A 15484-nucleotide genomic window follows, 5' to 3' on the forward strand; every position below is an offset into this window, starting at 1 on the left:
GTCAAAGAAACGTGGCTTATTTTTCTTGCATCTCAGTCGGCGCTCGGGCAGTCAAAAACTACCGCTCGGGCGCGGAACTTGCTGTCCGAGCGTATTATTATTGTACACTGGCGCTCGGGCGGTCATTTTCTACCGCTCGGGCGCCAAAATTTCTGTCCAAATTCAAATCTTGTGGTGCACTGGAGCTCGGGCGGTCATCTTCTACCGCTCGGGCACCAAACGTTCTTTACAAACAATTGGTCTTGTATTGTATCGGCGCCCGGCTTCTCCACTCGAGCTCCTACAACTTCAATTCAGTTAATTAATCAATATCTGATTACAGTGACTAAATCTCGGGCATTACATTTCTCCCCCCCCCCCCAAAGATACGGTTTCGTTCCTGAAATCACAGGTAATCAAATTATATCAGATAAGGTATAATTATAACAGAAGCTGAATAGAAAACTCACATCAATTAAACAACTCTGGAAATCTCTGTCTCATATCAGATTCAGTTTCCCAGGTATCTTCTTCAATGCCATGAAGACTCCACTGAACTTTCACAAGCGGAATAGTCTTCGTTCTGAGCTGCTTTTCCTTACGATCGAGAATCTGGATCGGCTTCTCAAAGTAACTCAGTGTCTCATCCAGTTTTTCCTCATCTGGCTGAATAATGTGAGATGCATCGGGAAGATACTTCCTCAATAATGATATATGAAAAACATCATGTATTCCAGATAGAGAAGGCGGTAATGCGAGTCGATAGGCACGATCTCCTATCTTCTCGAGAATCTCTTACGGTCCAATGTACCGTGGAGACAACTTCCTTTTCTTGACAAATCTGACAACTCCTCTGAAAGGTGAAATCTTCAAGAATACTCTGTCTCCTGCCTCAAATACCAACGGTCTACGTCGAACATTGGCATATTTGGTCTGTCTGTCTTGAGCTGTCTTCATTCTCTTCTGAATCAGCTTCACTTTCTAAGTCATATCTCCAATCATGTCAGGTCCAATCTCAGGTATCTCAGAGATATCATCCCAATACAAAGGGGATCTGCACTTTTTACCGTACAAAGCTTCAAATGGTGCCATCTCAATTCTCGTCTGATAGCTATTGTTGTACGAAAATTCACAAAGTGGCAAAGAATCTTGCCAAGTAGTGCCAAAATCTAGCACTACAGCTCTCAGCATATCCTCCAGGGTCTGGGTAGTTTGCTCTAACTGTTCGTCAGTCTGTGGATGATATGTGGTACTCAGATGTAACTTCGTACCTAGAGCCTACTGTAAACTCTGCCAAAAGTGCGAAATAACCGAGGATCACGGTCTGATACAATCGACTTCTGCACTCCGTGCAATCTGACCACTTCTCTGACATAAATTTCTGCCATCTGGTCATGTCTGTACGTCATCTTGTACGGAATAAAACATGCGGATTTGGTCAATCTGTCAATAACGACCCAAAACGCATCGCAACTCGGGGGAAACATGGTAGCTTCGTCACAAAATCCATGGAAATGTGATCCCATTTCCATTCAGGAATAGATAAACTCTGTAATAGTCCTCCTGGTTTCTTTCTTTCTGCTTTTACCTGTTGGCAATTCAGACACTTGGATACAAATTCAGTAATATAATCTTTCATTTGTTTCCACCAAAACTGTCTTTTCAAATCATTATACATTTTTCTGTCACCAAGATGAATACTGAATCGACTGCTATGTGCTTCTGACAATATCTGTCATTTAAAATCTGAAACATCTGGCACAACAAGACGATTATTCACGTATAAAACATTGTCACGAACCTGATATTCTGATCGATGCCCTGCTCTGACCATTGATATCGAGTTCTTAACATTCTGATAAACTTCTGAACCGCTTTAATTCTCAAAATCAACTCTGGTTCGACTTGAACAGCATATAATCTCAACGGTCTATGATCTATTTCGAATAATAATCCAGACAAACAAAAATCTTAAATCAAATGTGAAACACCAATAGTCGATAGGGATAAAGAACATACCTTTCGATTCAGTGCGTCAGCTGCTGCATTAGACTTCCCTGGGTAGTATTTGATTTCACATACAAAATCTTTAAGAAAATCAAGCCATCTTCGTTGCCTCATATTCAACTCTGATTGTGAAAACAAATATTTCGAGTTTTTATGATCTGCATAAATCTCAAATTTCTCACTGTATAGGTAGTGTCGCCATATCTTCAGTACAAACACAATGGCTGCCAATTCAAGATCATGAATCGAGTAGCGAGTTTCATGCGGCTTCAACTGTCTCGAGGCATAAGCAATGACATGACCTCGCAACATCAGAACACAACTCAATCCTCTGTGAGAAGCATCGTAGTAAACAACAAAATCACCAGTACCTGACGGGATAGTCAACACCGAAGCACTAGTCAATCTCTTCTTCAGCTCTAGAAAACTGGATTCACATTCTTCGGACCAAACAAATGGTGCAGTCTTCTGAGTCAGCTGAGTAATCGATTTAGCAATACTGGAGAAATCTTTAATAAATCGACGATAATATCCCGCTAAACCCATAAAATTACGTAACTCTGGCACAGATGTCGGTCTCGGCCAACAAATCACGGCCTCAACCTTGCTAGGATCAACAGAAATACCGTCTCCAGATATGATATGACCTAAAAATACAACCTGTCTCAGCCAGAATTCACATTTCGACAGTTTAGCATACAGTTTCTCAGCCCTCAAAGTTCTCAAAACAATTCTCAAATGTTTGGCATGATCAATCATATTCTTTGAATAAATCAAAATATCATCAATGAAAATAATCACAAAATCATCGAGATATATCTGAAATACACGGTTCATCAGACCCATAAACACAACTGGAGCGTTTGTCAAACCAAACGGCATGACTATAAACTCATAATGTCCATATCTTGTTCTAAACGCTGTCTTCGGGATATCAGAATCTCTGACTCTCAGCTGATGATATCCAGATCTCAGATCGATCTTGGAATATACAGAAGAACACCGCACTTGATCAAATAAATCATCTATACAAGGCAAGGGATATTAGTTCTTTACCGTAGCCTTGTTCAGTTACTGGTAGTCAATGCAGAGTCTCATTGAACCGTCTTTCTTTCTCACAAACAGTACTGGAGCACCCCAAGGAGAAACACTCGGTCTGATGTATCCCTTGGCCAGTAAATCCTCTAATTGCTCTTTCAACTCTTTCAATTCGATTGGTGCCATTCTGTACAGGGTTCTAGAAATCGGAACTGTACCTGGTATCAATTCAATATTGAAGTCTATCTCTCGAATCAGAGACAATCCCGGAATCTCATCTGGGAAGATGTCAGCAAACTCACACACCACTGGTAAGTCAGCCAATGATGGATTCGATTTCAGTATATCAACTGAATATACAAGGAACCCCTCTACTCCTTTCTGTAATAATCGATTCATAGTCATAACAGATATCAAAGGAATTATAGATCTCGAACCCTTACCGTATAATTTCCATTCATCAGCCATATCAGGTCTGAATCTCACAATCTTATGGAAACAATCAACGGTTGCTCTGTACTTGGTCAGCAAATCAATACCGATAATACAGTCAAAATCACACAACCCCAGTATAATATAATCTAATCAATCTCATGTCTGTCATACTGTAGCATTCAACGTTTCACAGAATTCACTGATATCAAACATGTCTCCAAAAGAGAAGAGACAGACACTACAGCAGATAATGACTTCACAGGCAAATCATGAATCAATGCAAATCGTTCAGAAATAAATGTATGAGAAGCACCCGTATCTATTAATAATAAGCAGGATAACCACATAAGGAACAGTTACCTGCTACAACATCGTCTGGTGCTTCCTGAGCCTGCTTCTCTGTCAAAGCAAATACTCTGGCCTGCTGTCTAGGAGGCTGGATAACTGTCTGGCTTCCTCCAGGCCTCTACTGTAATGGAGTAGTAGTCAGCGGTGGCTGGAAAGAATGAACAGATGATAATCGTCTATCAGTCTGAGCCACTAATCCATCTGATTCTGCTCCCTAGGATTCCTGGGAACTTTTCTGTTGACATACTCTAGAAAAATGTCCCTGCTGTCTGCAAATACAGCAATTACCAATCACTACATGGAATTGCTTGGTCAGATGACTCCCTCCACAAGTTCTGCTATAAGCCCCGTTATAACTCTGGCTCTGGCGGGAACCACTGGAGCTAGAAGAACTGCTGCCAGACTTATTAAACTGCTTTCCTCGAGCTTTCAGAAAATCTTTCTTCCCACCACTGCTGTTGCCACTCTCAAATATGGGAGGGGGTTGCTGTGGTCTCGGTGCTGGCGGAACATACGAAGCTCCTTTCTGTCTAATCAGACAGGCTTCGACTCCCTTTGCTCTGTTCAGGGAATCAGCAAAGTTATTTGGTCGCCTTGTGTTCACCAATGTAAAAATCTCGGGATCAAGCCGTTGATGAACTGATCAGCAACAGCTTCATCAATCTCATCAACATGCGGAGCAAATCACAGCAAAGTAGAGAACTTGGCCACATATTCTTCAATGGTCAACTGACCGTGTCTCAAATTTGCAAACTCTGCACCCTTGTCCTTTCTGTATGACACTGGGAAAAGTCTCTGATAGAACTTAGTTTTAAAGACATTCCAAGTGATATTCGTACCTCGATGCTCCAATGCTCTCTTTGTCGTGATCCACCAGTTCTTTGCAATGTCATGCAACTGGTGTCCAATCAGTCTGACTCAGCGCTCATCTGTGTAATCCAAGGAATCAAACAGCATTTCAATATCATTTAACCAACACTCACAGTCAACAGAAGTCTCTGTTCCTTTCAGGGTTGGCGGTTTGAACGACTGAAATATCTTAAATAACGTTACCATCGGAGTTGCTGTCACATCCATCGGATTAGCCGAAGTACTGCCCTGTTCTGGGATTTGTCGAGAAGGCATATCCGATTATCAAAAAGGATTAGTAACCCAATAAAACAAATTTTTCTCAGTTCAGTCCCCCCTTCGATCATCTTATTGCTGATCCAGAATCGGTTCTGATTCATTCTCAATAATACACGTTACCAAATCAAATCAGATAATCAAGTAAACATGTATTATGTAAAGCAGTAACATGATAGAATGCTAGCATGTAAAAGCATGGAAACAAACTCATTCTACCCCGCTCACTCTCTTCTATCTCAGTCCAAAGAACCTACAGTTCTGGAACCTTCTGCTCTGATACCACATGCTGTGGGGACCAGGACGCTAATTCATTTCTTAATTGTTCTTTTGAATAATTTAATCAATTAAGAGAAACATGGTCTAATTTTTTTTAATACAACTGTGGAACGTAATTGAATCACTTTGATATACATATCAAAAGTAAAGTATATGTCTCGTACTCAATACATTAAAATCAAACTAGGGTTCAACTACTATATATCAAGTGCTGAAGCCTATCTAGTTCTGATCCGGATCTCCACGCTATCTTATCCTTTCTCATCCTCTTCTTGACCCTGATCATGTCCCACCTGTTGTCATGCACACATAAAAACATGAAAACAGCCGGATAACTCTGGTGAGAATATAATCCCAGTATAAACAATGAATAAATGCAATCATATAAAAACATATATAAAAGTATAAACAGTCATCAATAACATGTATCAAATCTGAAAACATGAATCGATATAAAACTGTAAATCAACTAGTGACTAGTCATCTCAGACTCGACTCATCTCTAATTTAGGGATCCCGGTTCCTGGACATTGGCACATATATCGAATCTCAGCGATAGGAGTCGATCTACTCCTAAGCAACATAGATATAATTCAATCATCCAGTGTCTCGGCATATTCACCACAGACTTGGCATATCCACCAATGACTAGGCATCTCCGCCCATAACTCAGTACACACTTTGCTATAAATCAATAGACTAAGCATATCAATATGATAAATGCAAAAATCAATGCAATAAAATAAAGTATGTGATTTTCGGGAAACTTGAGTCCAATCTGACTCAAGTCGATCTCCCAGTTAACATTGATTTATACCTTTCTTTCTGTCAATCTGACTCTGTCGAAGTCTCGGATTCAAATCTGTCAATACTCAATCTGGCAATGAAAATATCGAGGAGTACAATATCAATATACCACTCAATTCAATACTGGATATAATTAGAACTCAATCTAATTCTGTTTTAACGGCATAACTGCACAATCTCAAAATACCCAGCAATACAAATCAACAGATATCAATTTCCACAACTCATAATCGATAACAATACAAATCTGATATCAAATCTCCATCAAATACATTCTGAAAATCATAACAATTTCATACGGTATCTGTTCTTTAATCCGGTTTCAATTATACGATGTCTAATATCTCAATAACACCATATATGAATCATATCTGATTCCTTCAATATCATATTTTCAAATCATATCAAAACATAAGAAAACTTACGTCTTGTTGAAGCTCTTGACAAAAGAAGTACAATACTGAAGTCGGATTGAAATTTGGACGGACGGATCTTGCACAATAAAAATTCTAAACTATGAAAAGGCGTAAGGATTTTCTTCCTGGGAGCTTCGGTCCTTTTCTTCTGAAGAAACGCAAGGTTATATCTGTATATATATCCCAATTGCATTTCAAAGAAACGTGGATTATTTTTCTTGCATCTCAGTCGACGCTCGGGCGGTCAAAAACTACCGCTCGGGCGCGGAACTTTCTGTCTGAGCATATTCTTATTGTATACTAGCGCTCGAGCGGTTATTTTCTATTGCTCGGACGCCAGACTTTCTATCCAAAATCAAATCTTGTGGTGCACTGGCGCTCGAGCGGTCATCTTCTACCGCTCGGGCACCAAACGTTCTGTACAAACTATTGGTCTTGTATTGTATCGGCGCCCGGCTTCTCCACTCGAGCTCCTACAACTTCAATTCTGTTAATTAATCAATATCTGATTATAGTGATTAAATCTCGGGCATTACATTTTACGTCTTACAAAATATTTTAAAATAGTCATTAATGTTTGTTTTGTTTCCATTTCAGTATGTTTACAATGTTGTCTCAAAACCAACTATCTGTTTTACTCGATCAAAACAAGCTAACAAGACCAAATTATCATGATTGGTTGAGGAATTTAAATATTGTTTTAAACTCCGAAAAGATAGCATATGTTCTCACTAAGGCTCCTCTTAAGACAGCTAAACAAAATGCCACTATGGAAGAGCTATCTAAGTTTGAAAAATGGTGGGACCATGAATTTCAAGCTAAGAGCTATATGTTAGCTTCTATGTCAAACAAGCTGCAGAGGCGATTTGAGGGAGCTGTGAATGCTGCTGACATTTACGGCCACCTAAAAGAGTTGTATGGTGAACAAACACGTCCACTGAGGGACGCTACTGTCAAAGAACTCATGACATCACGTCTGCGAGAAGGGGCCTTTGTCCATGAGCATGGCGTGATAATGATTGGGCTCATTGATAAGTTAGTGGGCCTGGACCTTGTTATCCCTAACGAGTTGGTGAACTTCAATATGAACAATTTGGAGGCCAGCCTTGAAGAGTTGGTCAACATGCTGACAAGTTATGAAGCCACCAGTAAGAAGGAAAAACATGTTTTCCTCGTTGGCTCTTCGTCTGGGACAAAGAAAAGGCCTAAAAAGAAGAACAAGAAGCGTTATCGTCCTTCCAAGAAAAAACAAACCCAACAAGAAACAGGCAGCAAACACTTCTAAGTGGCCCGAAAAGCCTGACAAAAAGGAGAAGCCATTTGTTTCCACTGCAAGAAGCTTGGACACTTGAAGCGCAATTGTAAGAAATATATTGCCCAGAAGAGTTCTGGCAATGGTATGTTCTATATTGAAATAAATGCCTCAATTAATTCAACTTCTTGGGTATTGGATACTGGATGTGGATCTCATCTTTGCAATAATTTACAGGTGATGACACGAAGTAGAAGACTACGAGAGGGTGAGACCTTCCTAAGGATGAGCAATGGAGCAAGAGTTGATGTGCATGCCATTGGGGACGTTTATTTAATATTAGAAAATAATTTTAAATTACTTTTTGAGAGACTTTTTGTCTGTTCCAAATTTAGTTAAAAATATAGTTTTCATTTCAATGCTTGATTAAGATAAATTTTATTTTTTATTCAGCAAATGTGTTTGCAATATTTACAAGAATGATTGTTTGATTGGAACGGGTGAAATACAAAACGATCTATGTAATTTAAGAATAAAAGATATTCCAAACAACGATGTCCAATTAAACACGATAACAGTAGAAACAAGATATAAAAACAAGACAGTCTGAACCAAGCACAATTGTAGTACGATAGGCTATGACATATTTAACAAAGAAGGATGCACAAGATAGTGGGGAGAGCATGTTTGACTCGTCAGACATAAACTCTCTAGAGACATGTGAGTCCTGTCCGAAAGCAAAAATGGCCAAAGCACCTTTCCTAGGGAAAATGGAACATGCACATGATCTGTTGGATTTGATTCACACATATGTCTATGAACCGCTAAGTGTTAGCACGAGATTTGGCCATTCATAATTCATCACTTCACCGATGACTACTCGAGGTATGGGTATGTGTATTTAATGAAATACAAGTCTGAAGCATTTGAAAAGTTCAAAGAATTCAGAGCAAAAGTGGAGAAACAACTAAGAAAGAGTATTAAAATACTACGATCAGATCGATGTGGAGAATACTTGAGTACTGATTTTCAAGACTACCTTAAGTAGAATGAGATTTTTTGACATTGGACTCGCCTACCACACTCCAGTTGAATGATGTGTCAGAACATCGTAATCGGACATTGGTGGACATGGTCCGATCTATGATGAGATTCGCTGAGTTGCCGCCATCCCTTTTGGAATATGCGCTTGAAACAGCGGCAAGGTTGTTGAATCAAGTCCATACAAAACCATTTGATAAAATTCCATATGAGATATGGATTGGAAAACCGTCCTAATATTCTTATCTAAGAATATGGGAATGCCCTGCTTAATGCACATGGGCTGTTCCCGATTGGGCTTAAGTCCCCTCACGGTTATCCCATTACCCATTACTCATAGAACTTCTCCAGCCCAGGCACTGGTGTTTTTACCTCCCCAGGATTAGAACCCAAGACCTGCTGGACTTATATAGATCTTGGCAGCAATCCTGGTACCAGTTAGACAAATTGGATAGTAGAGCCAATTTGTGCTATTTTGTGAGATATCCAAAGAACTCTGTTGGATATTACTTTTATTATCCCAGTGAAACAAATGTGTTTGTTTCAAGGAATGCGACCTTTTTAGAGAAAGAGTTTGTATTAGATAGAAAAGGAGATGGCAGAACTTGATGAGATTCGAGAACCACCAACTACACAAGTAGTAGAACCCACACCCCAATAGCCAATAATTAAAACACAAGCTCTTAGGAGATCCGAAATGATCCCAAGGCCTCCTAAGAGGTTGAGCCTGCTTCTTGAAAAGGACCAAGATGAGCCTATTCCTGGATGTGATCCAAAAAATTTCAAGGAAGCATTGTCTGATGCTGATTCATATAAATGGCTTGAAGCCATGCAGTCTGAGATGAACACCATGTATTCGAATCAAGAGTGGTCCTTAGTAGATCCACCTGAGGGAATTGTTCCCATAGGATGCAAATGGATTTACAAAAGGAAACTTGGAGCGGATGGGAAGGTGGTAACCTTCAAATCTAGATTGGTAGCAAAAGGATATACTCAAAGACAAGGTGTTGACTATGAGGAAACCTTTTCTCCAGTCGCGTTGTTCAAGTCCATTAGGACACTGCTAGCCATAGCAGCATGTTATGACTATAAAATATGGCAGATGGATGTGAAGAAAACGTTTCTTAATGGGGATATTAAGGAATATATTTACATGTCTCAACCCGAGGGATTCACATCAGTAGGAAGTGAGTATAAAATATGTAAACTTCAGAGATCCATTTATGGAATAAAGCATGCATCGAGGAGCTGAAACCTCATATTTGACAACAGTATCAAAGAGTTTTATTTTGCCAAAAATCATAAGAAAGCTTGTGTATATAAGAAGGTTAGTGGGAATGCAGTGACATTCCTAGTATTTTATGGTGATGACATACTACTCATCAGGAATGAGGTTGGGATGAGGAAGTCAACTAAAGTATGGTTAGCTGGTAAGTTCTCAATGAAAGATATGGGTGAAGCATCATATGTATTAGGAATACAGATCTATAAGAATAGATCAAAGAGGATGATAGGACCCATCCAATCCACATATATTGATACCATACTGAGGAGATTCTCTATGGAGGAGTCCAAGAGAGGATATCTCAATGTCTCACGGTGTGACTCTATCTAAGTCTATGTGCCATAAGACTGATGAAGAGATAGAAACTATGAGCCGCATTCCATATGCGTTTGCCATAGGCAGTATTATGTATGATATGATATCTACTCGACCTGATGTTGCATACGAACTGAGTGTTGCAAGCATATATCAGTAGAATCCCGGTCCACTGCATTGGAAAGCAGTGAAGGACATTCTTAAGTACTTGAGAAGAACTAAGAATTTGTTCTTGGTACACGGGAGTTGAGAACTAAAATTGGAATACTACACTGATTCTAGCTTCCAATCAGATATGGATGATTTGAAATAGACCTCTGGATTTGTATTCAAGCTCAATGGTGGTGCTTCCAAGAGTTCCAAGCAAGATACCAAAGAGGATTCAACCACTGAGGCCGAATACATAGCTGCATCGGCTGCAACAAAGGAGGGTGTTTGGATGAGGAATTTAATCCAAGAGTTGGGTGTCATTCCTCAAACAGTTGATCCAATCCCGATATCCGTGACAACACCAGTTTCGTTATGCAAGCGAAGGAACCGAGGTCTCATTAGTGATCCAAACATATACTGAGGAAGTTCCACATAATCCGGGAGATCGTGGAGGAAGAGGAGACATATCGGTAGAGAAATTAGCCTCCACATATAACGTTGATGATCTACTGACGAAGCCCCTACCAGGAACATTGTTTGAGAAGCATTGCGACGCAATGGGTCTAAGATCTTTGGGTAGTTGGATATAGGGCAAGTGAGAGATTGTTAGAGTAGGTGCCCGACAAGCAAACTTGTGGCTCCGACTTTATTGGCATTGATGTAAAACAATCTTTAGTTGAATAATATTTTACGATTTTATTGAATTATGTCATTATACTTTATCTGTATGCCTATGCTAGCTGTATAGATAAAGTCCTTGAATATACAATATGTACCATGAGGTCTGCGTTATAACTTAAGATCATGGAACTCATTAGGAAGTGTACCGTATATATTCTAAACAGATTCATAGTCGAATCAGCCACCTAAAACAAGGATAAATGTCGCTCGAGCTTGATACTAGTATCTAGTATGTAAACGCCATGTGTCATTGGAAAAGGCACGAAGATTTCCTTTCACACAGATGGGTGATCATATGATAATGCATTGAACAACCCTCCCTCTAACTGACCAAGTGGTTCTCACTTATCGAGTGAAATAGTCTGCAGTTATGGTTGTACACCATTAGTCCTTTGACCTGGCACAATGTAGGGGCTACACATACTAGCATGCACTTTGATCCGTTTACCGACTCCATCGAGGATCTTCAGGTGGCAAGGTTGGGTGTAGTTTCGAAATACGCAAGAGAAAATGGATTGTAGTCGGGAATTCACCGTTTGCCTACGGATAAAGATATCTTATGTGATTTGATGAGTCAATAGTGCAAGGAATCTATGGTCGGAGTAAGACATGTGCAGTTTGGAAAGGTATTTCCTCAGTTGCGCATACCATGACAATGTTACTCAAAGATAAATCACATCGTTGTCAAATTCATATGAAACTCTCGATATACCAATGATTGCAGATTATATCGTGATATATGTGTTGAGGAGACTGTACTATACGCTAAACATGACTAAAGGTTCTTGCAGGTACTATTAGTGATACCTAGGGGATTATGGGGCGACGCTACTTGACACTCTTATCCTGATCTGATGGGTGCAATCATAAATGAATTCTAACATTCTTGAGGGTTACCGAGGTATCGGATTCTGTGTTCCTGTTGTGATAGTCAAATTTCAAGGAGTTGAAATTTGATAACTATAGTTGGATTGAGATCAAACATGAAGCTTATAAAGGAGTTTATGAGCTGATTCCATAAGATGAAACAAATGGAAGTTGGCATGATTGCTAAATAAGGAAGGAGAGTGGAACTGCCTGTTTTGTGAAGAGTTCACTAAAATTGATAGCTGCCAAATGTGGTAACTGTCATATATGGTAAATTCTTAATTTGGTAAGTGAAAATTTTGATCTTCGAAATTTTTCATTTTCATTATATGAACAAGATTTGTATCTTTGGTACATCGACACTCTCGGATCGTCGATCGGGGTTACAATGAGTTTGGAATCATTTTTTAGTGAATTTGGAATTTACTAATTAAATGATTCTGCTAGTAGTGGTGACTACTAACATGCACAAATTCTCATAAATATTCTAGAGGAATCTAGAATTAAATTAACCAAGAAGTTAGTTATAAATTAAATAATTTTTATTTCATTTAATATACATATACATGCATATATTTTATATGATGATATAAAAAATGCGTATATGATATTATTATATCATGTATTATTAAAGGTTACAAATACATTATATATTAATTATATGAGAGTTTAAATAAAATGAAAATATTGGAGTTCTTGTGGGAGATGGACTCATAACTAGATTAGGAGTCTCACTCTATATATACAGCACTAGGACTCATAATACATGACCAAATTTTGCACACAATTCTCCTCCCTCCTAGGCAAGCAAAGTCACAACCACCTTGAAGAAAATTGAGAAAATTTTCGGCCAAGTAACTTCTTCCACCATCGTGCCGCCGATGTTGCACCGGGTCCATATTTTGGAAATTCGAAGTATGTAATCTCAACGCATAAATCGCTTGTGATTTATTTTGCAATCCAAGAGAGGAAGACAGTCTTCGATCGTGGATCCAATTAGGTGATAAAAGGAGAAGAGCCGTTCGTAGGGAATTAAAAGTAGGGCGAGTAGTTTGGATTCCAACATTAAGAACGCAAATATATAATTCTAAATGCCCTATGAATGTTTTGTTAAATATAGGACGCTCAAGGAAAATTTAAACTTCCGCCGCGTCTTAGGTACGAGAACACTATACACCAACAACCATGGATTTTGTGATAAGGCTTCCGAGGACGTCTGAAGGATATAATTTCATTTGTGGGATAGTTGATCGGCTCACTAACTCAGCACACTTTCTACTGATCAGGAAAACTTTCACCATGGCTCAGTACGCAGAGCTGTATATCAGAGAGATAGTCAGACTACATGGGATTTTAGTGTCCATGGTGTCAGACAGGGATCCGAGGTTAACGTCTGCATTTTGGAATAGTCTGCATCAGGCATTGGGTACTAAGCTGCTATTCAGTACTTCCTTCCATCCTTAGACCGACGGTCCGTCAAAGAGAGTGATTCAGATATTGGAAGACATACTCAGAGCTTGCATGATCGACTTCCAGGGCAGCTGGGAGCCGAAGTTACCTCTCGTGGAGTTCACGTACAACAACATTTACCAGGCATTTATCAGCATGGATCCATATGAGGCATTGTACCGTAGGAAGTGTAGGTCGCCAATTTATTGGGATGAGATAGGGGAGAGAGCAGAGTTGGGGCTTGTTATTTTCAGTCAAACTGCAGAGTTAGTGGTCAAGATCCGAGATGGGATGACGACCGCTCAAAGCTGACAGAAGAGTTACGCAGATTAGAGGCGCATAGATATTGAGTTTGCAGTAGGGGATCATGTGTTTATGAAATTCACACCGATGAAGGGTGTGATGAGATTCGGGAAGAGGGAAAAGCTTAGTCCTAGATTCATAAGACCATTCGAGATCCTAGAGAGAGTAGGGACACTAGCTTACGGAGTTGAATTACCTCCGAATCTGGCGGGAGTCCGTAACGTGTTCCAAATCTCGATGCTGTGGAAGTACATGTCAAATCCTTCGTATTTGCTGAATTATGAGCCGCTGCAACTAACGCCGAACATGTCTTTTGAGGAAAGACCCACTCAGATATTGGATAGGTAGGAGAGGAGACTCCAGAACAAGGTGATCCACATGGTCATGGTCAAGTGGCTGAATCATTCTGAGGAGGAGGCTACATGGGATACTGAGATCGAGATGAGGAGTCGCTATCCGGAGTTATACGGTACATTTTAATTTCGAGGACGGAATTCTTTATAAAGGGGGAGGAATTGTAATGTCTAGGATATTCGGGCTACATAACCTGACTGCATGCAATCTAGGGTTTTAATAAAACATGTGTTTAATTATTTTATTGCATGGATATGTGATTTAGTTCATGGTCTATTTAAAGTTTCATGCATTAGGGCTTTAAGTTGTATTTTGCGCTCGAACGAAGAACGGAGATCGGTGATATTTACGAAAATATTTTTATTAAATAATAATTTTAGTAATTTAATATATGTTTAATTAAGTGTTATTTTTAAAAATGGGCCTTGGTTGAGTATTTTACTCGAAAGGTCATATTTTAATCGATACACAAATTTTAGCGAGTCGAAGGATTTTTTGAGGGTTCGGACAATATCTTCAAAAACATACCTAAACGAAATATTTTTCGGGAGGGTTATCGGGCTTTATGGTTGATTTTATTGCTTAACAAGCCCAAAACCCTTTTAATCCTTTATTTTGAATTAAGGGTTTATTAACACCTTTTATTATGGTTTAAACTCCTCATTAGCAAACCCTAACCCTACTCTAACCTCTCGGCCGCCCCTCCCTCACATCAGCAGCAGATTTTCCTTCAAAAATCAGCAGCCACTCGAATTTTCTTCAAGGTTTTCAAGAAAACTCCTTCCCCGCCTCTCTGGTGCAAGTTCTATGCCCATACCTCTAGGTTTTTGAGCGTATAAACGTAAAGACACGCCTTAAAACATTTTTTTCCTATCATTCATGCTATTTTATGCTGATGTGTGTGTATTTACATGAGGAATGCACAAATCATTTATGTCGAATCGTTTATTCATTGTTTTGTCATGAAATATACACATTCTTTCTAGTAACTCACGGTTTTTGTTGCTAATTATGTAAGGGGCTGCCAAAATGTGGTGTTATGGAACTTCTTAGGTCGAGAGTGAAGGTGACACAGTGCCAAAGTCAAGACTTGGTGGGTTTGGTTCGAGAGTCTAGAGTTTCCTTGGCTAGATTGGGAGAAATGGCTGGTGAGGATGTGCATGGCCTGATTACAGCCATGGACTAGACCCTAATGGGTTCGTGACAAGGATAGGAAGGGGCCGTGAGCAGCTGGCCATGAGGGTAGAGGTGTCTTGAAGGGAGCAAGGCTTGGCGTGGAACTCCTTGGCAAGACCGAGCCTTGTGCGAGCTTGGGGCTGTATGTGTTGTTAGGGCTGGTCCTACAGGGTGTCC

The 15484-nt window shown here is 39.6% G+C and overlaps 1 protein-coding gene across 1 annotated transcript; it reads left to right on the forward strand.

Moving 5' to 3' along the window:
- The first annotated feature begins 7203 nt into the window (after positions 1–7203).
- On the forward strand, positions 7204–7719 carry LOC140816121 (uncharacterized). The gene has a single exon (XM_073175188.1). It carries the CDS (start codon positions 7204–7206, stop codon positions 7717–7719), a length of 516 nt encoding a protein of 171 aa, XP_073031289.1.
- Positions 7720–15484: the final 7765 nt, after the last annotated feature.

Source organism: Primulina eburnea, chromosome 16, assembly GCF_022965805.1.
Source record: "Primulina eburnea isolate SZY01 chromosome 16, ASM2296580v1, whole genome shotgun sequence".
NCBI lineage: Eukaryota > Viridiplantae > Streptophyta > Magnoliopsida > Lamiales > Gesneriaceae > Primulina > Primulina eburnea.